Source organism: Phalacrocorax aristotelis, chromosome 1 (genome assembly GCF_949628215.1).
Source record: "Phalacrocorax aristotelis chromosome 1, bGulAri2.1, whole genome shotgun sequence".
NCBI classification, from domain to species: domain Eukaryota; kingdom Metazoa; phylum Chordata; class Aves; order Suliformes; family Phalacrocoracidae; genus Phalacrocorax; species Phalacrocorax aristotelis.
Window position 1 is genome coordinate 151,494,554 of NC_134276.1, and position 25,246 is coordinate 151,519,799.

The 25,246-nt window shown below is 49.9% G+C and overlaps 1 protein-coding gene across 9 annotated transcripts in view; it reads left to right on the forward strand.

The window, feature by feature from the left end:
- Positions 1 to 2,495: 2,495 nt before the first annotated feature.
- The window catches only part of SLC6A13 (solute carrier family 6 member 13), a 34,443-nt gene continuing 11,692 nt past the window's right edge, over positions 2,496 to 25,246 (forward strand). For 2 of the 9 annotated variants that reach the window (XM_075116077.1, XM_075116097.1), the window contains exons 1-8: positions 2,496 to 3,508; positions 3,610 to 3,675; positions 5,230 to 5,460; positions 9,820 to 9,954; positions 10,938 to 11,078; positions 11,692 to 11,776; positions 14,749 to 14,881; positions 18,869 to 19,003. In XM_075116077.1, the coding sequence (XP_074972178.1) occupies positions 3,205 to 3,508; positions 3,610 to 3,675; positions 5,230 to 5,460; positions 9,820 to 9,954; positions 10,938 to 11,078; positions 11,692 to 11,776; positions 14,749 to 14,881; positions 18,869 to 19,003 (1,230 nt within the window). In that variant the 5' untranslated portion in view covers positions 2,496 to 3,204. Of the gene's footprint in view, positions 3,509 to 3,576; positions 3,676 to 5,185; positions 5,461 to 9,819; positions 9,955 to 10,937; positions 11,079 to 11,691; positions 11,777 to 14,748; positions 14,882 to 18,868; positions 19,004 to 25,246 lie in introns of those variants that run through there. The other 7 variants (XM_075116128.1, XM_075116067.1, XM_075116087.1 and 4 more) reach the window with 7 other exon arrangements.

Here is a 25,246-nt window from a genome sequence, read left to right on the forward strand (position 1 = left end):
ACCTCTCCAGGTGGCTGGTGCTTTGGAGGAAAGAAATCTAGTTAACGCTTGTTCCCTGCTCAGCTGGATATAGATGTGAAGCAATACCAGACCTGGGAGTAGGTCCTGCGGTTCCTACATAAACATGTAGGGCCAGTGCTCATGTGTGTCGGCTGTGCAGGATGAGGCGGGATGGGTCCAATTCTTGTGCACATCTGACCCAGAAAATGTTGAAGTACCATGTTATCTCCAGAGGAAGCTCATTCCAGGCTTGCTTTGTTCAGGCTTCCCCAGGAGGGCAGCCTCAGCTGCTGCTGGAAGACTTGGGACCAAGCTGAAGACCAAAATCTTGGCAAATGTTATAAGGTAAAAAGAAAGATGAGCAAAATGCAACATAAATTTCAAGAGAGGGATCAATAGCCTTTAGGATCAAGATTTTGCAGCCCTCGTCCTGGCTGAGGTGTGAAGTATATTGACAGACACACCCCTGGTCCAGCGCTTTTGCTCTTCTCCAAAAGGAGAAGTGGCCAAGCCAGCCGCACATCACTTGCGCACCGTGCACCAACACGGCGCTACTCTGCGCCAGCAAAGGCAGCTTGGCAGCTTGCCTCGACCTGGAAGCTGCTTCAGGACCTGCTCAGGGAGGCATTGCTCCAGCACGGGCTGGGCTGTCCCAATAAGCAGTGGGTTATGGCCCAGCCACGTGGGGTGGGGCTGGGAGAAGCATGGCTGCTCTGGCTGGCAGTCTTCAGCCCTGTGCTCTGGGGGTTACTAAATAAGCAGCCTCCCATTTCATACCTCCAGCAGGGGAAGTTACCCGCAAAATAATCCCCTCATGCCATCCTGGGGGTGGCGTGAGAGTGATGCATGTGGGAGGGGCACCAGAATCAGCGCTGCCGTTTGCCAGCTCGTGTAGTATTGGGAGGAAGATGCTCTGCAGCCGCCCAGAGAGGTTCAGCTTACACAACTCTTGGTGGCAAACGCTGCTGCAAAAGTCTTTCACTGGTGTTCTTCTTATTCACATAAACATATTTTATGTGATCTATCCAAATATTTTAAAATACCATTATCTCAGTAGATCTCTGGATTAAAGGGTTTTCCTGTTACTAACCGCATGCATGTTATCTAGGGTTGGTCTCTTTCTTTTTTTAAAGATTCACTTTCTTCCATCTCTCTTATTCGTTTCTTGCAAATCTGTTTCCTAAGGTTTTGTTTCCGACTGTCCCTGCTCTTTCACTTGGCTTAGATACGGTTACAGACTCAATCTTAGACATTAAGATTTCACCTGTTGCATTTTTTTCCCCTTTGCATTTGCATTGCCTCTGATGGGCTGATTAAAGATGCTCCCAGTTTTTTTGCCTTCTGTAATTTCAAAAATGTGTACTGAAAATGTCGTCTTCTGTAGTCTTAACTGATCCTTTGTGATATTTGTTGGTTCTCTTATCTTCTTATCTTCAGTAAAATGATTGATTTTTAAAAAAATATATTTCAAGTAACATCTCCAAAACCATATGGACTACATCTTGTTTCACCCCAGATGATGTGTAAAGTGATGTTTTACTTCAAATATGTTTTGCTTGGGATTTTCCAGCTTGCTTTTGCACTTGTAGATTTAATATTTCCTCTTGCTGCTTATGTTTACACTGAACATTTGTTTTCATTTTCAACTTATTGTTGTGTTCAGTGCGGTATTACCTTGCTGGGCAGAAGTCAAATAGTTTGTTATTGATTATACGGTTTCTTATCTTAGTCTATTAGTTCCTGCCAATTAGCTTGTCATATTGTTAAGATGTTGCTACGGGTGCACTGTAGTGATCCTGGTTATCCAGGGATATTTGAGCAGTGATGCTGATGCACACAATAGTTTTGAGAATCTCTATAAATGTTTCCTTATTCAATCTCCTCTCTCTTTACACTAATCTGTTGCACAAGGCAAGGTGTTATTTGACTTTGCTGTTGCTTTTTAATCCCTATATCCTTACCCTAACTACTTAACAACTACAGTATTCACTGTGAGATGGTTTCTGTTCAGGGATGTTCTCCACTTCTCACCGCCTCACATAATTCCTCATCTGGAACATCTTCCCTGGTTTCCAACAAGTACCAATTTGAGGCCTGGAGCTGACTATTTTATTTGGACCATCCTGTTTAATCGCTGCGGCGGAGGAGCAGCCTTTTGTGAATTTGCCAATTTCCTTTCCAAACTATATTATGTGGCAATGGTCACATTGAATTGATTATGCATAGTGGGAACAAAAAATATTTCCTTTTGTTTTATATCTGAATATTTCATCAGATGCTGTTAGCTGTTGCACTACGAGATGATGTATTCATCTTCTGTCTTTTCCTTGTTTCGTAGAACCTCTGTTGTCACCCTCTTTTTATCCTAGGCATCTCTTCCTGAGATGAAGAGTCATTATGTATTTGATCACTCCTTGGCTGAATCTGTTCCTTACCTCTGCCTGTCCTGCTTCCTTTTCCTTGTTTCTCCTGTGAGAAGTCCGGTGCCATGTTGGGTATATCATAGATTAATGTGGTGTCATCGCAGTGTTTGCTGCTTCATTCCTGTTGTGGTCCTAATATCTTCTCAAACTGCCTGTACACAGCTCAGGTTTTGCTGTTGCTTTGCAGGCCTGATACAAGGATACTGAACCAAAAAGTGTGGGGTGGTTTGTTTTTTTTGTTCTCTCTTGCCCCAGATATTCATCAACAGATGTAATAAAAAGATTTTAAAACCTTACCTCACATCCTTCAATCATCACAGCTGTAATACATCTACCATGAACCATATCCTGTTCTGTTTGCCTTTTTTTATAGCCTCAAAGCACAGAGCTAATGTCTTCAGGTAACTACCTGCTGTAATCCCAAGACCTCCTTCCCATGCAGCCACAGCTAATTTTGCAGCCCAGTGTTGGGTATGCACAGCTGGGGCTGTTTTCCTCCCTGCTATGTGATTTTTCCATCTGCTGTTTGATTGCCTGCTCCCATTGTGGCTTCTGGTGTGATGTCCTGGGATGGGGCAGTGCTGCTCCTGGGAAAGACCAGTGGCAAAGATCCCTGTGGGGGGGGGAACAGAGTTTGCAACCTGCTGAATTTCTGAATGAGGCTGTTTTGGGCCCTTAGCAAGAAGCAGCAGAGAGTTCAGCAGTTTATTTCCAGCTTGGAGCTCTGCTGCCTGCTGCTGCTCCCAGCCATGGCAAAGCCCAGCTGCCCCCCCTGGGCATCATGGGTCAGGCTGCGATGCAGGACTTTGCCCTGTGCCCATGTCCTCCCTCCCAAGGAGGGACCCTGCAATGGGAATTTACTGTGAATTTGTGTTTTGGCTCTTACCTCTTTGCAGCAGGTCTCAGGGCAGAGCTGCGGTGGTCTTCTATGCCTCCGGGAACAGCATTGGGGCAGAGAGGTGATGGAGAGCGGAAGCCAAGCAGTCCCCGGCCCGGGGGGGAAAGCACTGGCAGAGGCAGCGTGAGCCCTTCTTGCAGGCGGGGGGGAACGAGCCCCTTTGCACTGGCCATGAAATCAGTCATGTGTAGGTTTTTGTCCAGCCCTGGGGGGTGGGGGAAGGAATGTGGGTTGGGCGAAGTCTAGGATTACACCACTGCTGAATTTTTCTTTCCACACTTTAAATAGCCAGCACCTTTCGGTCCTGCCTTCGTGTCTCCCGTTGGCTCACGCCCCGACAGCACCGTCCGCAAGGTAACACCTCTGCCCCTGTTTTCTTCTGCCCTGTTCCCCCCGCGCCCCCCACACCCACCCGCGTCTGCAGTGGATGAGAGGTCACGGTGCGCTTTCTGCCTGTTTAATAATTTTCTAGCGTGGAGGGGTCCTCCCAGTCCTTCCTTGTGGCTGCTGTCAAACGCCTGCCAGTGTTTATTGCTCTTCTTCATGTCCCAAAGTGTTTTACAAGGGACTATGTAGGGGGAGGGGAGAGGTTGAAAGTGCTGCTTTGCCTTTTTTTTTTTTCCCCTCTCCCCGAATGGGGGAGAGTGTCATTTACTGCCAGTGCCTTTTTCCGCTCTCCTGGCAAGGGACTTGCAGGCGGGAATGAATGGCAGCATTAGGCTGGGGCTGGGGGAGCTGTCTCTGTGGGGCACGAGCAGGCTTGAGGGCCGGTGCCATGCAGAGGAAGGTGGCCTCCTTGGCACGAGGTCCTCAGTGATCCTGGTTTTGGCATCAGGCATTGGTGGAGCTGCAGTCTTCACCCTTTGCCCTGAAGGGCTCGGCAGGCAGGAGGGCATCCTGCCCATGAGGAGCAGCCTCAGACACCCCCTGGGCTTCCTAAAGGGCTGCAGCAGAGCTGGTGCCACCCATGCCACCTGTACCTGTCTCCTCACTTTGCTCTGACGCACCGGCTGTGCACCAGCAGTCATGCTATGCCTGGCTTTCCTGGGAGGAGAGGTGTCCTCTCTGAAGTTTTTGGGGGAAGGTGGGACAGTAGGAGAGGTGCCCACCTACTCTGTGCTGATCTTCTCTCAGCAGAGGTCTGTTTAGAGATGTGAGAAGCTCTTGCGGTACCAAAGCTTTCTGAGAGCGGTGCTGTGGGGAGCCTCTGCGGGCAACGGGCAGATGTTTGGAGGGGCAGACCCTGGAAGAGGAGAGTCATCCCAGGTGGCCATGGCATCCGATACCCTTTCTTTTCCTATAATTACAAGGATCCTGAAAAATCACCTTTTCTTTCAGCCTAATAGATTGCCAGCAACAGTTGCCACCACTGAGAGCAGAAACTTGCTTCCCTCTTATTTCAGTTTGTCCTCTTCCCTCATCTAAAGCTTCTATATGTTTTGTGGCTTTCATTACATGGTCTGTAAAACCAGACCTTGGTAAGCAGCAATTGGGGAGATGAGAAACCCTTACGAAATATCTTGTTAAGTATTGGATCTTGCTCTCACCCCTCTCCAGCTCTAAGTCTGTTCCCAGTGGGAACAGTGGGAACTGCTGCAGTGGGAGCTCCAGCCTGGCTGAGCTGCTGGGTCTTCTGTGTAACACTGTGCTTGAAGGATGGGCTTCCAGAAGCCCAAGTTTTGAGATGAGTCAGTTAAAAATAATGAAACTGATAGTGGCTTTTAAGGACTAATTTTGGACTAAGCAATGAAATCCCATGCATGTTCTTAGTGCCTTGCTGTGAGCAGGAATTGGTTTAAGGAGCAAGAGAGGAACAGTTCAGCTTGTGTGCGCGCGAGTTCTCTCCCCGTCTTGCTTCCTGTAGCCCAAATTTCTGTCTTGTTGCATGGCTTGTGCTGAACGTAACAGAGGAAACTCCTTCTGAAGGTGGGATGGATTACAGAGTCCCTGGCGCCGTTAGCAATGGTGAAACAGTGCCTGCATACCCTGGCACAGAAAAGGAGAAAGAGGAGGAGGATCAGACTCTGGAGCGAGGGCAGTGGAACAACAAGCTGGAGTATGTCCTGTCTGTTGCTGGGGAGATCATTGGCCTGGGAAATGTCTGGCGCTTCCCCTACCTCTGCTACAAGAATGGTGGAGGTAAGTGCAGCCCTAGCCCTGGCCAGCCCCTGGGGCTCGTCACCAGCATCCCTCCGTGGTCCCTCCTGCATCCATGACATCCGTGTCTGACCCTGCTCACCCCTGACAGCAGCTTCTCAGCAATGTCCAAGTCATGAGTCTGAAGAGAGGATGCCAACCTCCCAGCGTAGTGCTGCCATCTGGGCCGCAAGCCGGGGTTGTTCTGACCTGGTGGGGTGTGGGTGACTGAGCGGTAATGTTTCTTGTGGCTGTAGCCATGTTTCTTTGAGGTGTGTGGAACCCTGGTCCTGCTGGTGAGGTGGGTGGTCATCTGCAGCAAGAGTCAGGAGGAGCAGGGTAAGGGTTTGGCCCTCTGAATATTGTGACTCACTCCAGGCACCCTAAACAAATAAGAAGGTGGGTCCCAGAGGCATATCAGGGGGTGGTGTGGGAGGCCAAGGGGTACCACTGCCTTTACAGGCACTCTGAGGAGCTGCAGCATTTCCTGGAGTCTCAGGGAGCCTCCAAGGAGGGGCTCTTGACCACAGGTCCTGGTCTGGTGGCTGACCATGGAGGGATGTCCCCCAAGTGCTGGAGTCAGGTGGCAGGGACAGGGCAGAGTCAGTGCAGAAGCACAGCATTTCTCCTGTGCCCCACAGTGCCACTCCCCAGCATCTGCTGGAGCTGTGAGGGTGTGGGAGAGGGGACCCCTGCCTCTGAGCCACATGGCAGGGCTGTGAGGTGTGCAGATGGACGTGCTCAATGGAGTGAGAGGGAGCAGGGCATTGCTGTTACCGGTGAAGTGCCAGCACCGATGGCACTTTGGTGCTGCTCAGGCTGTGCTCGGCAGTGACTGGTGGCTGATCCCCCACGAGGCTGGCCTTCCCCACAGCTTGGTGGTGGAGCTGGGCTCGCTTTTGCAGGTGGAGGGGAGCTGTGGGCTTTTACAAGTGTTGGTGCCTGCTTCTAGTTTGTGCCTGCCTTTTAAGGGAGAAAATTGTTTAAAAAACTGAAAGCCCAAAGCTTTTCTCAGGTTTGGCTCAGTGGCACGTGGAGAGAGGGAGTGGCTCTCCGTGTCTGCTGATTAATTGCTAATTGTGCTCTCCGGAAGGGCAGGGGAGAGGGGAAATGGCACTAGGCTGGCAGTTGGCAGGGAGCGAGCACTGGGGACCTGAGGCTGAAATCCCAAGCTTGAGCTTGGGGTAGTCTCATGGGCCTCACTTAAACTGCTTTCATCCCAGTGGCATAAAAGAGGATTAATCACTGTTTAGCTACTTTCATGCCATGCTTTGCTCAGCACTTGTTTCTTTTCACCAGGTGGTTGGGCACTTTCTTTCCCTGTTGGAAAAGGAGGATTTTTCATGTTTTCTTTTTCTACGGGGAACATTTCTTGGCTGCTTGCTGAGTCATGTCTGTTCCCGCTGCTGCACCCTTCCCGGGTGCCATCCCATCATGGGGAGCAGGACTGGAGACCCTGTCCTGGCACCCCTTGCCTTAGGTGCCAGGGGAAACCTCAGGGAGGGATCTGGGAAAAGGGGAGCTGCTGTGTGTAGATGGACAGCAGGGGCAAGACACAAAGGGATTTGTCACCCTTTCCCCTGCCGTCCCGAGAAATGGGGCTGAAGCAAAGCCCAATGAAGCGGCAGAGACTATGAGAAGTTTGAAGTCTCAGGGAAACTTTTAATCTCCAACTCCCTTCCCATGTGGTTAGAGAAAGGATGGTGCGTAAGACTCTCATGAAGAGAGGAAAGTGTTTCCCATGTGGCTTCTCCTGGGGCAGGGTAGTGCAACGAGGCTGGGTGGGATGAGAGGCTCCCTCCTGCCTCGTGGAGCCTGGCCTACCCCGGCTGGTGCTGTATCAAATCCCTTGCAATGCCTCAAGATTAATTTTAAAAGCCGCCAGAGGTTTTTTCCTGTAGTCCTTTGGGAAGGCTGGTCCAGGCACTTGCTTCTCTGGTACTTCAATAAAGGTAATTCCAATTTCCATCTCCAGGTCAATTGTGGCCAGCCTGCAGCCATTAGCTCTTGTGCCGGTGTTACCATCTGGCTGAAATAGCTCTGCCCTGCTGGATGACTCTTTCTCCCCCAGCTGAAATGTGTTTAGGCAGTGGTGATAACAACTCTCAGCTCTTGCTTTGCTTACCTAAACATCAGGCTCTTCACAAAAAAGGTATCTGCAAAATCTGAGTTATGCGAAGAGGTGCAGCCAGTCACTTTTCCTTTGTTTAGGGATATTTCTACATAACAAAGCAAGAGGAGTCCCTTACGTATTTAGCACTCAGTGTGTGGTACCAAGGCCCTACATAGTGTAGGGGAAAAAAAAAAAGGCAAAAAAATGTTTTTCTGCTCTTGCTTTTGCCTCCTGTGGCGGGGTCAGGCTGGCTGTGCTGATTGGGAAATACCGGGGAAGCCTGTCTGGTGGTGTGGCTGCTGGTGCCGCACCCCCTCCCCAGCGTTCCCTAAACCGGCCAGTCCCAAGGGCCCACCACGGCTGCCGCCATCCCTGCACGCCAGAGTCATTGGTGCAGGGCAGCTCTGCTGGGCACCCCTCCTCAGCTTTTCCTCCTTGCAGACCCTGCCTGAAAGCTGTCCTGCCTGCTTCCCTTTCTGCCTGCGCAGGCAAGCAGCAGCCCTCTGCCAGCTGAAATGAGATGGGGAGTAGTGGTGGGGCTGGGGTCAAGGTTGTCCCACCCTGCCTGCCCCCCCACCTGGGGGGTGAGGGGAGAGGGACGGATCACAGCCCCTGGCCCAATCATGTCTCTGCAAATCTCTCCTTCACCCCACCATAACTTTGGATTATTTCACAGGCTGCATGTCAGGACCCTCCAGTTAGGCTTCCAAAGAGTGAAACCTGCCTAACACCTGAGAAAACCGGAGGTGCTGAGGAAGGTGACAGGCCAGACTAGAGGCCGCAAATAAGGGAAACACAGGCTGGATAGCTTGACTTGCCACCTCAGAGACCTCCCCTGGGATCCCCTGGCTGCAGTTTAGTTAAATACAAACTTCTATATCAGAATAATCCCTCTTGGGCATAGACTCCACTTTTATGATAATATGATTGCGCACAAGTTGGGAGTTGAGGGGATGGTGTTGATACAATCGTTTCCCCTGCCCTTTGCCTTCAACTTCTGTTTGCTGGTAGATGTACAACACGTGGGCAGATGCTTGTTGTTCCCCCGGGGCTGCTAGGTATCAGCATCCCTTCAGCTGCTGTTTGCCCCCAGGGAGCTGCCAAGATGTTCTCCCTGTCTATTTTTTGATTGCTTTTTTTTTTTTACAAGAAGGGGAGTGCTGTGGCTCTGTACCCCGCTGGGATGAGTGTGGGGTAGGACTTCTGGCCAGTCCCTAAAGTCCCCTTTCCCTTTCCCTGCCCCTGCATGCTAGCTAAGCCTCTTAAACTCAAAACCCAAGAGATTTCATTACTTGTGCACCGGGATTGTTCTTTCCCGTACACCCCCACTGCCCTGACCGCAGAGCCAGTTAGCATCTCACTGGCACAGAAAAGGCCTATGCAGAGAAAACATGGTTAGTGGCTCGCTGGGTTGCCACCTCCAGCCCTGCGTGCCACTCTGAGCCTGCTGCAGCCCAGCTGCTGCTCTCTGTTCAGGGTGACCCCTTTCCATGCCAGCTCCCATCCTGCCACATGTCCCCGCCTTTGCAGCAGGGCTTGAGCTGCTTTGGTGGTATGTGAGTGCAGCGGGGAGCGCGGACCTTCTTGCAGGGCTGTCTCCTGTGCTCTGCAGAGTAAAAGCCATTATTGCATTTAACATTAGCCTGGGGTAATCAAAAGCCTGATGCATTTTATCTCTCCCTGCCTGGTTTCATAACAGGGCTTGAACAGGAGAGCAGCCCTGGCTGCTGGTGTGAGGTACATACTTTCCTGCACTATTTGCTTTTTGTTTGCGTGTCTGCTGCTTTTCAGTGAGCAAATGATTGAGCAAACCCACAGATTGGGTGAAGGTGTCAGTCTCTGTGTTCTCCTCAGTGCCTTGGTGTTGTCATCCATGGGCTTGTCAGCTTACTCAGTCAGAATAATGTGAAAAGAGTCACCAACTTGATTAAAAGTCACAATGGTTTTACAGCAGGGTGTTCTCCTGTATTTCTATACAGCTATTGAGAACTTGTTTCGCTCTTTCCTGCACAAAAATCAGGCCTAGAAACTTTATTTTCCTCTCTCTTTTCTATATGTTGAGTTTCATGCAATCATGTCACTCTGGGAGATGAAACGTGAGGAAAATCCCTTTTTCCTGGCATTCCATCTGTGGTCTTCCCATCCCTCCCAGACTGTCCCCCCAGGAGGGACCTGCCCAGTGCCAGGTTGGAGATGGCCAAGCTACCCCATGGGGCTTATTTTTCCTCTCTGCTGCTTGAATCTGCCAGGTGCCTTCTTCATCCCCTACCTCATCTTCCTTTTCACCTGTGGGATCCCTGTATTTTTCCTGGAGACGGCGCTGGGGCAGTACACCAGCCAGGGAGGGGTGACAGCCTGGCGCAGGATCTGTCCTCTCTTTGAAGGTGAGTGGGGTGAGTCTGGGAGGACATGATGAGGCAGGGGGACTGCAGGGCCCCGGGGGGACAAGTGCTGATCCCTCTCGCCATGGCCTGGATCGTTATGTACCTCCATGCATCTGCTGCCCACCCCTTGGTTTCCCAGCCTGGGAGGGCCACCAGCTCCCTCCTTTCCAAAATCATGCTGGAAAAATTGATCACCTTTCTCACCAAACAGTTCCCATTGTTATGTTGCATCCTGATTTCCTTCTTCATGGCCACGGCTCTGGCCAGGAGCTTTGCACCCAATCAAGATTTTCTTTCAAGAGCTAAATGATGAAAATGCTTCTGGCAGTTATAAGGAACCTAAAACATACTACTATTTTTTTTTTTAAGTCAATGCTATGTCATTTTTTCTGAGTTTGCAGATGGCTTAAGACCTTAGTGGTGAAAGGTGTCAGCTGTCTTAATAAATAGTTAGCAGTTGGATTCACTTCTAGCATTGTTTCAGCACAGTCATCCAGCCTCAAGCCACCTTCCATGATTTCTCTGAAAGTCTCTGTTGCTTCTTCCCCATGTACCAAAACCTTCAGATGCTCCTCCAGCACCTCCTAGAGAAGCTGTGTGGTGTTAATACAAAGGTGAAAAGGGATGAGAGAACAAAATAAAGTGAATTCTCATAGCCTCCTTTTGGGTGGCTTTCCAACCATAACCTGTCCACCCGCTGCCCAGACTCCCTCCCATTGCCACGCTTTCACGAGGGAAGGCTGGGGTGGGGTGGCAGGAAGAGGGGCTCCCCAGGGCCTCTGCGTGGACCCTGACTGATGTGGCACGGTGGGCTTTGGGGAGGAGATGATGGCTCTGGCAGGCCCCCCCAGTGGCATTCATCCAGCAGCGCGGTCAAAATGCAGAGCAGCAGATGAAAACATTGGGTGAGCACTTCCCAAGGGGAGTCCTGTTCCTGTTCCTTGGTGTGTGGGTCACCTGCCTTTGGGGCTCACTTTCTGCAGGAATTGGCTACGCCTCACAGGTCATCGTTGTGCTGCTGAACTTCTACTACATCATTGTCCTGGCCTGGGCCTTGTTTTATCTCTTCAGTTCATTCACCATTGACCTCCCGTGGGGCAGCTGTGACCACGAGTGGAACACAGGTGGGTGTGGAGTCCCCTCCTAATCCTCCACCAGATCCTGGCTGCGGGAAACCTGCTGCTGTCCAGGGCCAAAGCCCAGGAAATTGGCTTGCCCCTGCGTAGGTGGGACCAGTGGTCATAGGGTTGCGGAGTGCCAGGTCACTGAAGTGCTGCTGGCACTTTTGGGGAGGAAGCTCAGTTGATCTGTGTCTTTGCTAGAGAGCACCAGTGCTGGCACTGCCTAACCATTTGCAGCAGCTGGCCAGTGCCATGCAGTGTGGGACTCCCTGGTGGCTCCTGCTCTGGGGTCCAGCCACCATGGACACCTTCCTTCTTGGTGTCTTCCAGTCATCCTGTGCTGTGTGTTAGCCATAGGCCCAGTGCTGGTCAGGACTGTTCACCATGCCCACTGGAAGGAAAAACTAAATGCTATTGTCTTAATTATCCTAAGTTTATTGCCAGTCTTATCCTGGAGGGAGCTCCTTTTGTGCATCTTTGGGACTATACAAAATTTGTCTCAGAGTCAGTGTCAATGAACTTAACACTGTGGAGGGAAAGGGAGGGATTTTTCAGATCCTCTGGTACTCCAACCACTCCTACTTATGCTCCCTCTCTCCCTGGGCCTCTCCTGCAGGGAACTGTATGGAGCTCCAGAAGGCAAATTCGACACTCAACGTGACCAGCGAAAACGCCACCTCCCCTGTCATTGAGTTCTGGGAGTAAGTAAAGGATGGGCCTGTGCCTCCCCTTCCCTCTGTGACATACCTTCCCTGGGCAAGGAATAAACCTTGCAGTGGCACGTCCTATTAACCCATCCTTGCCAGAAGAGGAGGCAAGAGAGGAAGCTGGGCAGGTCAGAGTGAAGGCTCTCAGGGGCAGCACCATCAGTCAAGGGTAACATTGCTGGGCTCATGGTGTTTGTCTGGATCTGTGCTGGCATGCCTCATGCCTCAGAGCCATCTGACTTTGCCCTTCTCTGATGCTGTATTCCTGTCCTTCTGGACCTTTTGGGCTTCTCGGTCTTACTGACCTCAGTGATGGCTACCTGACTGTGCAAGACCTTACTTCACCAATGCTTTGCCTCCTCTTGTCCTTGATATTTCATTTATTGTCCTTTTTCTCCCTTATTCCCCCTCTGCTGTTGCACTCTCCCTTTCTCCATTTGTGCCGCTCCTCTTCCTGCCTCTTTCCTTGTTCTTCATTTCCATCTGAGAACTTCCTTATACAGTTATTTCTTCCTGCAGTGTAGGTGAATTGGCTGCATGTTCCCCATCCTGAAGCTTTGGTTCAGACTTACCCAGGGTGCAAACCTCAATAAAATTAGTGGCACTCCCTCAGGATATAGTGGCCATTATCCTATGGTTCGGATTACAGTTTATGTATCTACTGGATTATCCATTGCTCTTGTTCTATTTGGAGTATTCTGTCCTATGTTGTCCTTGACCTACCTGGTGGCTGCATCCAGCGTAACTGTGCTGAGGACACGGGTGCCAAGACTATAGGTGGGAGTGGGGTGAGATCTGTGATGATCCACAAAGCAGCAGCTCTGCAATGGATTTTTGTCTGCATGTTTTGCAAGCTGTAGCATGTTCAGCTGTTGAAGAGGAGACTGTAAAGCCCTGTGATAGACTTCAGGAGTCCATGCTGGTAATGCAGGAGGTGATCTCTTTCCTTTGAATCCATGCTACTGTGTGATACCAGCGCATTCCCAGGAGGTTCTGGCATGGTGGGTGGTGACTTCTGTATGTGGGCTACTCTTGATCTTAAAAATAAAGAGGTGATGTTTTCACTTTAGAGTGACTAATACGCAAGCTATCCTGAGAAGCTCACCAAAATCAAAATGAAATGCTAGGGTCAGCTTACTTCATGCTGAAATTTGTTCCCTCATTTTCATTTTCTCCCCTTGTGTTAGTTACCCTGAGGTACAGAGTAGCTTTATTTCTGGCATGAAGGCATAGGCCTGTTGGCTTGGGATCTCTGATGATCCTCAGCATCTCCTGGGAGAACAGGCCCAGTTAAGCACTGAGCCATGGCTAATAGACTGTGCAAGTAACTCCTCTGCTGCCACTGTGAATTTCACTTGTGCGTTTAGACGTATAGAGGGCTCTGCCCTCAGCAGGGCTGCTGGGCACTGTCAGCGTGGAGCGCACAGCACCTCCCAGGGCACTCCCAGGTCAGTACAGGGATGCTGTTTTTAAACTTTAAAGTTTTTAAATTTTCTTTGTTGCCTGTATGTTCCCTGAGTCTGCACTCCCCCTCTGTCTGCTGCTCACATGTGATTAAATGGTAGCCTGCCTTAGACTGCTTTTCCTGAGGCTGGCTGCTGGAAAAATTGATGTTCCCATCACTGCTGTGACCATCCCTGAGTTACTCAGGAATAAGCACACAGGACTGGAAATTTCCACTCTCTGTTGCTTCTGATGCAGTGTCTGTTCCTGCCCTCCTTGGCAGGGGGAGGTAGGAGGCCTCTATTTCCTCAAGAAGCACTGACCTGCCAGCAGGCTGATGGCATGCTTCCGAGGCCTCTTCTGGCTGCAGTACAGTGCCCAGTTAGGTATGGTCCGCTGGCACCCTTTCCCCACTGGTTAGAGAGTCCACATTCTTAGAAGCAGGTAAAGAGCAACACGCTGAAATGTATCTGGCAGGACACTATCATTTTTTCGACCCCTCTCTCATCCTCTCAATCTGCTGCGAGGCTGTGGGGCAGGAAAGGAGGCAGTGTGTCTTAGGCTGCGGTTCTCCAGGAGCATGACACTTGTTTTGGGATAATATCTGTCTTTTGCTGCAGGGTTGGCGTAGCTGCTGGACTCCAGGGCAGTGCATGTCCCTCTCTGTCTGTCTCAGGCTTGGGGTTTAGGGACTGCACCATGGTGTTTCACACTCAGATCTGTCTGTGCATTGTAGGAGATGGAGGAGGCTGAGTCCTTACTTCTGTAAGTGATGAGGAAGATTTGGCCTACACATGACATGGAAAGCTGCTGTATGGCTAGGGTGAGACCATAAGACCTTAGCTGAACCTAGGTCCATCTAGCCCAGGATCCTATCTCCACACTGGCTGGAAAAGGATGCCCAAGGTGGCCTCTTCTGACTGTGCAGCAGGGATTATTGTGGTCTTGGTTGGGTCTTGGTTATGGTATGGGGTGCTGTGCTGCTCTGGGTTCTGAGTTGAAATATGTAGCTGATTCTAAAGACAGAAGTGCGTTGTGGAGAAGGGGTTGGACAGCATTTCTTGGGTGGTCCTGATGGACCACTGGTAAGTGCTATGTATCATTCACTTTGAGGTTTGAAGCACATCAGAAATGTAGGTGAACTTTGTAATGTGCATGAAAAAGGCCTGGGCAGAGCTTGTGTGTGCAAAGTGCTGCATGCTCTTGCAGAAAGAGAGCTCTTAGCCTATAGGACAAGACAGATGAAGCGTGGGAGGAGGACAGAAGAACAGGCCAGCACTGGAGTAAGCGTAGAAGCAAGTGCCCATGTGTGGTCCACCAGGCTGGTAGTACTTTTAAGGGGGGGAGCACTGCTTGATTCCTCTGAGGCTTGCAGCTCAGACCTGGGCCTTCTTAGTAAGACAGTTCTTCTTCTCAAATCCATCAGGTGGTGTGGAGGTACGGTGAGAACCAGCGTGGTGTTAGGAACATTAGTGGCCAACATCAGTGACACTTGGATGTTCCTTTGCTTCCCCCAAATGCAGGAGGAGAGTGCTAAAGATTTCTGATGGCATCCAGCACCTGGGCAGCCTGCGCTGGGAGCTGGCTCTGTGTCTCTTGCTGGCGTGGATCATCTGCTACTTCTGCATTTGGAAAGGGGTCAAGTCCACAGGCAAGGTGAGTCCCTGGTTGAGATCAAGCCTCTTCCCTTGATCGCAGCTGAAGCGCTTGATCTACTCACCTTTTGGACATTCAGAGAGGTCCTAGGGATCCCCTGGGAACCACCCTCTGAATAAGCTGGCAGGAGCCTGTGGGGCTCAACTTGCAGCAGGAGTGTGAGCCAGGCTCTGTGTTTTGGGTAGGAAAGGATGGGAGTGCTGAGATATCTCAGAGTATTAACTTCCAAGATGTATATCCCCATCTGGTCCCTCTCCATCCACAGGCCCAGGAGACCCTGCAGTTGTCCTATTTATGGGGTGGTGGCATGTTCCCTTCCCTCCCACCACAGTGTGAGCAAGCAGCATGTTTTTGCCTCTGCTGGCAAGTGCAGCTGGAAAATCTTCAGATTCATTAGTTAGTAACAAAGGTAACTCTGAAGGCCTCAAAGCCCTCTCTGCCTCATCACCATGGGGATCTCTTTTTCTTTTTGTTTGTCCCAACTCTTCCTACAGTTGCTCATATTCCCCAGCAATAAAGGTGTCTTTTTCCCCCCCCACTAGTCACCACAGAGGTATTTCTTTGAATGCTTCTGGGAAGGGTTGATGTGACTGTCCAGCTCCATCCCATGCTCCCCCTGTCGCAGAGTGTGCCACTGTCATTGGCACTGACCCCATTACTTAGTTTCTGCTACTGCCTCCTGACACATTCCCAGCCAGCTTTGTCTGGAGCCAGCAAGAACAGATGGAAATGAAAAGGTTTAGTATGTTATCTAAATGGTGTCTTCTCTGCATGCTTTGAACAAGACATCATGTGTGATGGGGTGTAAATTTTAGGTGCATCCGTTTCCATCAAGTTGATGGCATGGATGTTAGCAGTTTCTCCTGCTCCCAGAATGGTCTGGGATTATGAAACATGACAAGGAAATCAAGCAGCTTGCAGAGATGATGTTTTCTGGTTTCCATGGAGTAAAATTAGAAAAAAAGAGCAACTGCTTGCTATGGTGGCCTGGTAAAAGATAGCAGAGGCAGTCTAATAACAGAAAATATGATACTAAGATACAGCAAACATAGTGTGGGAAGTGCTGAGAACAAATTCAATCTATTTTAGATACAAGTTCTAGGTTAAATGCAAGGGCTTTTTAGCAAAAAGGACTAGAAATGGTGAGATCTTCTTGAAAACAGAAACCTCCTTTCAGTGAAGCAACAGTGTCCATAGGTTTATCAACCCTCCACATATTCAATAAACCAGATAAAACGATGGCTGCAGGAGTGCAGTCCTACTGGGGAAGAGATATACCTTAGTTCTGGTGATTTGCCTGTGGAGGGGCAAACGCCAATTGCTGAAATCTCCCTACTCAGAACGGCAGCAGCAGTTTGTGTCCTCTGACGTGGGGACTGCCTGTCCCTGAGGAGCGCTTGCAGATGCAAGAGGTTGTCACAGATGGAACCACTTTGCTGAGGCATGTGGATCAGGTTCAAATAAAACCCTGGATGTTGTTGACCAGCATGTGACAGAATGATCACACTGATCTCGGCAAGGTTCCTAGTGATGTAGTTAGTGCTAACAATGCCCGAGAAATAAAAAGATTGGGTCTGAGCCAAGCACTGAGCAATATCTCATTGAATCCAGATGTTTCTTTCGTTAGATAGAAGTTTGGCACTCTTAATCCAGCAAAACATTCTCCAAATTCAGGCCTCTGGTCTCAGTGCAGATGTGAGAGACCGATGAGTGAAAAACTTAACATGCTAGTTCATGCAGGCTGTAAAGCACATAGGACGTTATCAAAATGTGAATCCAAATCATACGCCAAACAACTACCAGTTTGTATTCTGAGCTCCTAAAAGTCACGTTATTTAGAGATCCAGCTGGAAGAACACGCACTAGGGTTCAAAGGCAATGGGTTGTTCTTGAGTGAGTTTGGGGTTTTTTTGTGGTGTTTTATTTTTTTTGTGCTTCATGAGCTGGGAAAGATTAGACTTGCATCCTGTCATTTCCTGAAGGAAGAATTTGGTTGTGTGGTAAATACAGGGATGATGTAAAACTCACAGGACCTGCAGATTTGATTAACTGTCACTGAAAAGCTCTAAATCAGACTCCTTGAAAATTTGAGAATTGAATGATGGTGCTTGCCTGTGTTGAAGGACGCTGCCCCTGGGTTCTTTCAACATTCAGGATGCAGATTCAGAGGGACAGGGATGGATCTGCTCACACAGACATCTCAGGCAATCATAAGCCCAAGCAAAGAGGTGTTTTTCACCAACCTCTGTGGCATTACCCAAGACTGCAGTGATATATCGAGCAGGGCACATGAAGCACATAGAAAACCTGGGGCTGCAGACAGAGATGATAATCTAGTAGTGTGTTTTTACAAGGATGGGATATCTCTCAAATCCTTCTGTCCTTCCCCATTACAAAACTCAGTCAGCGAAGAGTGCGTATCTTGGCTTAGAGGACTCACATTGCAACGTCAGATGCTTTGGACAGTTGCTTTGTTCAGATTGTGTACATCAGAGTGGATCCAGAAAAAGGTATCTTTTTGAGTCACTACTCAGATTGTAAAGATTACACCAGGGCAGAGTGAAAGTGGTCATACTGCCCAGGGAAATCATATGCTTGTTCTTACTAGGACCTCCTGTAACGCAGAAACTGCTACAGCTGTGGCAGAGCCTGCGACCCCTGCTCAGGGGTGGTGGGCTTTAGGTGGATTTTGAAACAACTCATTCAGGATGCACGGGCAGGTGTGAGAAATAGATCATTTCACATCATTACACTTTGCAGTTCCTCCAGAGATTGAGCTTTAGCTCTGTGGTGCGTAACTGCCAAAGCTGAGAAAAGAAGTGTAGGGTAGCATTCAAGCGAAGTGTGCCGATGAGAATCTTCACTCAGCTCGTCCACACAGGAAAAAACCTGAAGAAATGTTTCTTTTTTGGCCTAGCATGATACAACAGACTGAACAACTATTTTTCAAGGTGTTCAATAAATCTTGAAGGTGCAGGAGTAATGCAAAGGGATTAATGACACTGCCTGAATTGCTCTGGAGGCTGCGTGAGCCCTTGATAACAGTTTGTTTGTATGGGGAAAAACAAGCTACAATGTGTTGTTGTTGTGGCACACTGCAGCAATTAGCCTGACAGTCCTGGAAGTACCCTGGTAATCCCCAAATTGAATGTTATATTTACCAGACTTGGAGTCCCGGGAGAGATTAGCGGATACTGACCTGCAGCATTGCCACAAGGGACGTGGCTCCTTTGCTAGAGGAAGAGATTTCAACACTACCTGAGTACGTCTGCATTGCCTGTGGGACTGGGGGCATAAAAAGCAAGAGGACACAGGTTAAAGGTCTTGTTTGGGTCTGTGTCCTTGGTGGCAAGCCTGAGACGTGCTGCCCTGCTCTGCCTGAAATGCCCATGTTGGGTATTTGAACAAGGGCCAGTCAGAGACAGTGGCTGCAGTGGGTGGCAGTGGGCACAAGGCAGTTGGCAGCACCAGCCCTGAGTGGGGGACCCACAGTGTTGTCCCCAGTAGTCCTTTGGTAGCAATCACAGTTCAGGGTTTATCTTTTATTTGCACACCCCTTCACCCTTGCTACTAAATGCTGCAGAGAAGAGACTTTGTGTGTTACTCCCCCATTTGGGCTAGGGATATGCAGATGGATACTGGGGGCAGCTCCTTCTTTGATGCACATAGATATTAAACTGCTGGCTTCAGTAGAGCTACTCTGACTCCAACCTGGTGACAGCCTGGCTTAGGGTCTAGATTGCTCTTAGGACTAGAAGGGTTTTCTCTGGCCCCAGACACACCATGGCATGTCACAGGTTTCCTGGGCACATTTTAAAATTCATTTCTTTCTACTGCAGGCAAAAGCAAGGTGCTTGGTGAGGCAGCCTGACCCCATCCCTGCTGCTGCACATCTCCCCTGGCCTGGGGGTCGGTGCTGTGCCGGTTGGCACTCTGTTCTCTGGCCCGCTCTGCTCACTCATTCTTGTCCCTTCATCCTCCTCCCAGGTGGTGTATTTTACAGCCACATTCCCATACCTCATGCTGGTCGTTCTGCTGATCAGGGGAGTCTCCCTGCCTGGGGCATCCCAGGGAATCCTGTTTTACCTTTATCCAGACCTCAGTCGCCTCAGGGACCCCCAGGTAAGGTGGAGGGGGGATCAAAAGGCTGAGCTGTGCTTGTATGGATGCCTGTGGCTGTCTTCTCTTTCTTCTTTTCCTTTTCTCCCTCTCTTCCAATTTCTTCTTTCTGTCTCCTTTTTCCCTTCTGTGGGCATAAGGCAGGGCTGTGATACCAGTGCACACTCTGGTGTGGTCTGTGTGCTCTCTCACCCTTGGCCTTCACCTGTGTGTTGACCATCTTTTCTACTCTGAGTTGGGTCTGAATTGCCCAGGGGTATGGGCAGTGGCATTTAACCCAAGTGGCACCAGCCATCCCCCAGTTTCTTGGGGAGGCCTCTGTGCTGTGGAGGCAGCCTGTGCAGGCGGTACTGCTCTGCACCGTGCTGGCCCCTCATGGGGACAAGCCCTGCTCCTGGCATGCTTGATCCAGCTTCCCTGAGAAGCATGCTGGGTGCATGGATGGCAGGAGCTGTGGCATGCTGCAGCACTTCCCCAGGACCCGGCCACCCTCTTCACGTCCCTGTCCCCAGTGAGAAATTCCTGCCCATCTGACGGGAGGGTCACTGCCTGACTGCTGCTTTTAATCTCTTTGGGACAAGTTCTTCCACGTTAAATCCTGGCTCCAGCTGAGCTGCTGTACCAGCCTTTGTGTGAAGGTGTTTCCAAAGGAGATTAAAGGGTGCCTGCCTGGAAAATAGGCCAGCAAAACCCTTCGTAATCCCATTAACTCTTCCTGGTCTAGCCCCAGTGCTGCCTTGGTTATTCATTTTGCAGATGGGGGCGTAAGTGTTGGGGAAGGAATGGCTCTGGCTGATCCTGCCCTCTCTGATGGATGAGAGAGGATCCCTGTGGGTGGGGGTAGGGGCTCTCAGGGGCTGCTGGGTGGCATCCCCGGGTCCCATCTGTGCCACTGGTGCTGTGTGGCTCTGTGCAAGTCAGTTTGACTTACGGCTTCCTATCTGGGGAGCTAAACACGAGTGTCCGGTTTCCAGTTCCGGGTGGTCTGGTTTTTATCATGGGAAAGACTCAGAGTTCCTGCTCAGCTTTCTGGAAGTCACTCTCTGGTCAAGGCTGTACCTGAGCAGAGGGTTAAAATCCTCATTTTACAGTGCCGGCTACTCTCTTGCTCTCTGCTCTCTTGCTCTCTGTTTGCTTGTGGAGAGGAGGTGTGAAGGAACAGCAAGGCTTGGAAGGGGGCGAGGACAGGTTTGTGTTTGTGTCTCCATTTGTGCCAATGAGGTGCGAGAGACTCTGAAATAAAAGAACATTTTCAAATGGTGCTCATTCTCTTATGAAAAGACCTGTTGTTACTGTGGCTGTGTCGCCCAGGGGACTGAATTAAACCACTTCAAGCATGGCATGGTTTTGCTGGTACTAGCTGTGTCCTCATTAGGTCTGTCCTGGCAAACTTTTCCAATTACAGCCTGAGCTTTAGAAGCACAGCTTCCTTCCAGCCTGGAAAATGCTAATGCACTGGTGGAAAGGCAGAGTAACCCTTCGGAGCAAGAGGGTGGCTTATCCTTGACTGGGGGAGGAAAACTTGCTCCTCCCTCCCTGGCTCCATCATTCCCTGATGAACGCGCCACTTCTGCGGGAGAAAAGCAGGAGTCGGTAGCAGTGGTCGCCTTCGTCCAGCATGTTTTAACCATCCTACTGAGCCAAGTAGCAGGGCTTGGGGTTTCTCTTGTGTTTTCCCATCAGAAAGGGAAGGGTTAGTGCCCCAAGCCCCACCCACGTGCGGCTGTGCCCCCCTCTCTCTGTGCAGGGACAGCGTGAGTCCTGCCAGCCCATCGGGGCCAAGTCGATTATAATTGATTTGTGCTCAGAGGATGGAGAGCTGTTATTGTTTACTCACAGTCCTGCACTGCCTGGAAAAACGAGAGATTCCTTAGTGTCTGGGAAGGGATTCTGGAAATAATAAAAAAAATAATTAAAAATACCCTCTCCAATCTAAGCCTTATGATAAGGCATCTCAAGGGAAGGTTTAAACAAAGGACAAACAATATACAAGGGAAAAAACCCAAAACTCCTTTAAACTATATGAAAAACTAGGTGAAAAGGGGGGATTAATTATTTAGCAGATTCCACCAGGGGAGCAGCAGCAGCTGAGATGTGATTAAGTGTCAGAATATCAGACTGGTGTGTGGAAATCATTGCTTTTTGCCTGCCAAATGACCTTGGACAGAACTGGGAAATCCTGCCTATGAGAGCTCAGGCTAGCTGATTGATGGTGGTCTCTTCTGGCCATGAAGTCTACAATGCCCTAAATCTTCCTGCACCTTCTTTTTCTAAATCTATGAAATGCTTAAAATTAAAACAGTAAATAAAATGTGTTTGATAGGTAGATCAGACTATACAGAGAAACTGCCAAACAAATGTTTTGAGTAATGAAGTCCAGTTCTGTTCAAATGTAAACAGGTAACAGAAAAACTGTCAGAGATCATCTATTTTGAACGGTATGCCCCAAACTAAAAAAGCCCAAAAAAGCAACCCCATGGTTTTTTTTTTTATTTGTCTAGTATTAGGATGTTAGCATGCCAGCCATTACTAGGCTGAAACTTTTTTTCCCCTTCCTTGATTGGATTTTCTGTGCTCCAGAAGGTTCCTACTTGCTTCATAGTGTGGGTTGTGTTTTAGCCAAAAGGGAGTCTCAGGGTTGTTCACCATTTCCACTTTTGATCACTCCGCCCTTTGCAATTAACTTTTTGGCAATTTTATCAATTGTTTATTTCAGTAGATAACACTGGGGATTTATGGATGTGATTAAGGAGAGGGATGCATAGCGTTATCCACTAGCAGGGAGCTGAAATGAGAGGAATTCAGAGTAGAAATAAGGTTTAAGTGTGGGAAACTTGTCATTAGAAGAACTTTTCTCAGGCGCTGGCAGCCTTTCTGTCGCTTGATGCTTTCATACCATGGCCAGACATCATTTTAATAGACGGTTTAAAGAGAGGACTGATGGGCTTGGTGCAGAAAGTGCCAGCCACTGTTTGGGTTTGCTTTAAAGAAATGAAATGTAATGGTTTTCTTTCACTCCAGTATCAAGTTTCAAGCAATTTTAGCTAAATTTCATTAGGTGTAGTAAGAATGAAGGAGCAGTAAATTCAGCAGTCTCTGAGCATTTCCCTCTCTGGAAAAGCAGCAAATGTTTCTCAAAACTTTCTGCTCTTGTTTTCCTCTTGAAATTTCCAGAAAACCCACCACCTTGCTGTATGTGCTTGTACTTTATCCAGTCTGTATATAAAGGAAGAACTTTCTATGAGGACCTGCTTTCCATCTGGCCCAGCTGTGCTGAAGGCCCTGGTGGGCTGTACCCCTGCTCCTGGGGGCAGGGAAGCTCTGGTGGTGCCAAGGACCGGCAGAGGACCCGCAGCCCTGCAGATACCCTGTAAGCAGTCCCTACTGCCACACCAGACACCCAACCCTGTGCAGCTCTGTGCCGGGATGCCCTGACTTGCTCTGCACACCTAAATTCAGAGCATTGCCTTCATCCAACCTCTGCTTCTCGTCTCACCTCTCTCATCTACACTACTTTTCAAATAACCTTCCCTATGTCCCTCTCATTTTCTTTCACCCATTTCCCTGGCTGTTGCTTTTTGGAGCAGCGTTTGCTCCTGTAGAGTTCCCACAGTCCCCTGCTTCCTGGCCGATGTGGCAGGAGATGAAGATGTCCCCAGCTTTTTGGAGGGGGCTGTCTGCTGTACCTGCGGCCAGAGAGGGAGGCTGCTGGGGTCTGGCTCATGGTTTACACTGGAGCAACTCCCACTGCTGAAGAGAAGCCCCTCGGGCCACCCCAGGAAGGATGGGAGATGCATGCATCTTGCAGGGCTGTGACCTGCTGGGTTATCCATGGGGCCCCATAGTCATGCTGAGGAAGGGGTCAGAGCCCCCAGATCCTCTCCAAATTCAGGTGCCTCCTGCTGCTGCTCCATGGCCAGCGAGGGCTGCTGCTTCCCAGCAAGAGGGGAGGGTGACTGTGGGCCTGCTAAATATTATTTGTTCCCCTTATTTATGTTTTTCCCAGCAAGCCTTTAACTTGACCCTGTGCACTCGCTTTGTGCTGTTGCTGGCCCCCCGCTTCCCCTTTCTGAAGGCGAGCATGTTTGTTTTCATGCTGGAGGGCGACCTGCTGTGCCTGTGCGTGGATGCGTGTGCCGGCGGGGCTGCTGCTGGCACGCTGTACTCGCTCCCGCCACGTGCCCTCGCACCCTGAGCTGGGGCCTTGTGCCCCCCCCAGCCCTGGCAGAGGGTCTGCAAGCACAGGCCCTACTGCTGTCCTTGTCTGGGGGGCGGAGGGCAGGTACCAGGCAGCAGGGAGGGAGCTCTGGCAGCTCCCGCAGCATGCTGGAGGGGCTCGGGGCTGGTGTCCTCTCCTCTGCCTTGCAGGAACAATTTGTCCATGTGGGGTGAACGACAGCTGTATTTACCTTGCAGGGCTTCCTCCTCCTTCTCCCACGCCTTTCACCAGCCCTGCTGGCGTGGGACCTGGGTGGCTGGCTGGCCACGGCCGCGCAGCCCTGCTGAGTCTGATCTCAGCGCTGACATAGCAGGAAAGAATAAATCTGTCTTTCTGCCCACCTGCGAGAAGTGGGACAAGGGGGACTGTAAAGCCTGGCTTCCTGGACAGTAAGGGGTGTTCCTGAGAGCATCCCTCACCCTGCCACACTGTCCTGGGACAGGCAGCTGTGCTTTTCAAGATGAACCAGAAACCTGTTTGTTCTCTTGTGGTGTTTAAAGAAATCCAGCAATGGGAGGGCTCCCTGGGTGTAAACTGTCCCTGCAGGTTGGTGGGTGCCCCGAGGTGAGTGGGTTACATGAGGTCAGTGCTTGCTGGCGGGGCATTGCGGGCACCTTGAGTGCTGGCACAGGGAGGTTAACTGGTGAACAAAGACCCCATCCCTGATTTCTAAGGAGCCTGAGGACTTATTTTCCAAGTTGCTGGGGCTTGAGATTGGGAACATGATGCTTGGCTGGGCACAGGGCAGGCAGAAGGACCTGGAACGCTTTATGGAAATATCAGTGGCTTGTTCCCTGCCTCTTCTCTCCTGGGGTAAATGAGGACAAAGGAAAACATTGGCCCAGGCTGTGCAGCACAGTGGTGGGCTCTTTGCAGCCAGGCCCCAGGGCTTCACAGACGTGTGCTGTGGCAGTGCTGCAGGACATGGACTGGGTCTTTGGGCTGGGGCAGGTGGGCCAGTCTTGAATAAAGCGGGAAAGGCAATAATCTGAAATGATGCCCTGGGTGTCTTGAGGTGAAATCTCAGGAGTCAAGATATTCCCTTTTAAGACTGGGCTAAAGCGATGTGTTTACATGGTGCTGGTGGGTAACGCCAGTGCCACGGGCTGAGCCGTGAGCCATGATGCTGGATGTGAAAGAAATGCTGGCTGAACTGCAGCTCAAGGCTTGGGTGGTTTTTGCTCTCTGCTCTGCTTTACGCCGGGTGTGACCCTCCACACAGCATGTACCCACGCTGTGCTGTATCATCTCAGCTTGCTGACGGGGACAGTTTGGTACCTCTTAGCAAGGCACCTATATTTGATGTATGACTTGCACTGGAGTTCAATAACATCTTGCTTGAAAATGGTCTTTACTGTTATTTGTAAGTGCTTTGAGATCTTCCTAAGGAAGGATCTGTTTCAGTACAGGGGGCTATTAAATTCTAGTACATGTAATAGAGCAAATATTGCTGAGGAAATTAAGGGGTGAAGGAATATATCCTCTTATAGGCCATAACCATCTTGGATAACTGCAGCTCAGGTGTGAAAGCTTTGGCTAAAAACAGAGTAGGAATTTATTACAAACTGGAGTAAACAACATGTTCAAGGAAATTGAATTATGAATTAAATAAACTGGATGGCTTAGAAAACTGCAGACAACAGTCAAATCAAAATACCCATGGTGCCAATGTGCCAGCAAAATCTGAACAGGATAAACTTCACCAGTCTCTTTGGGAGCAGCAGACAGAAAACAGCAGCATGCTTTTATCTGCAGGGGAAAGAAAACCCTGCCTGACCCCAGTGAGCCCCTTTAGTCAGAGTGGAAATATGTTGATCAACAGCACAGGAGAGAAAAGGGGGGTCTTGGAAGGGCTGAAAAAAACATTTCTCTGAGTCACTGTAGGGAGAGAAACGATTACAGGTGGCAGGTTGGGGAGGAAAGGTTTGGGTTGCTGTTTTCTGAATCAAGTGGTCTTTGTAGCCCCTGTGAGCCCACAGGGCTGCGTGGGCAGCAGTGCTTCTCTGAGGGTCTTGAGGAGGAGGCTG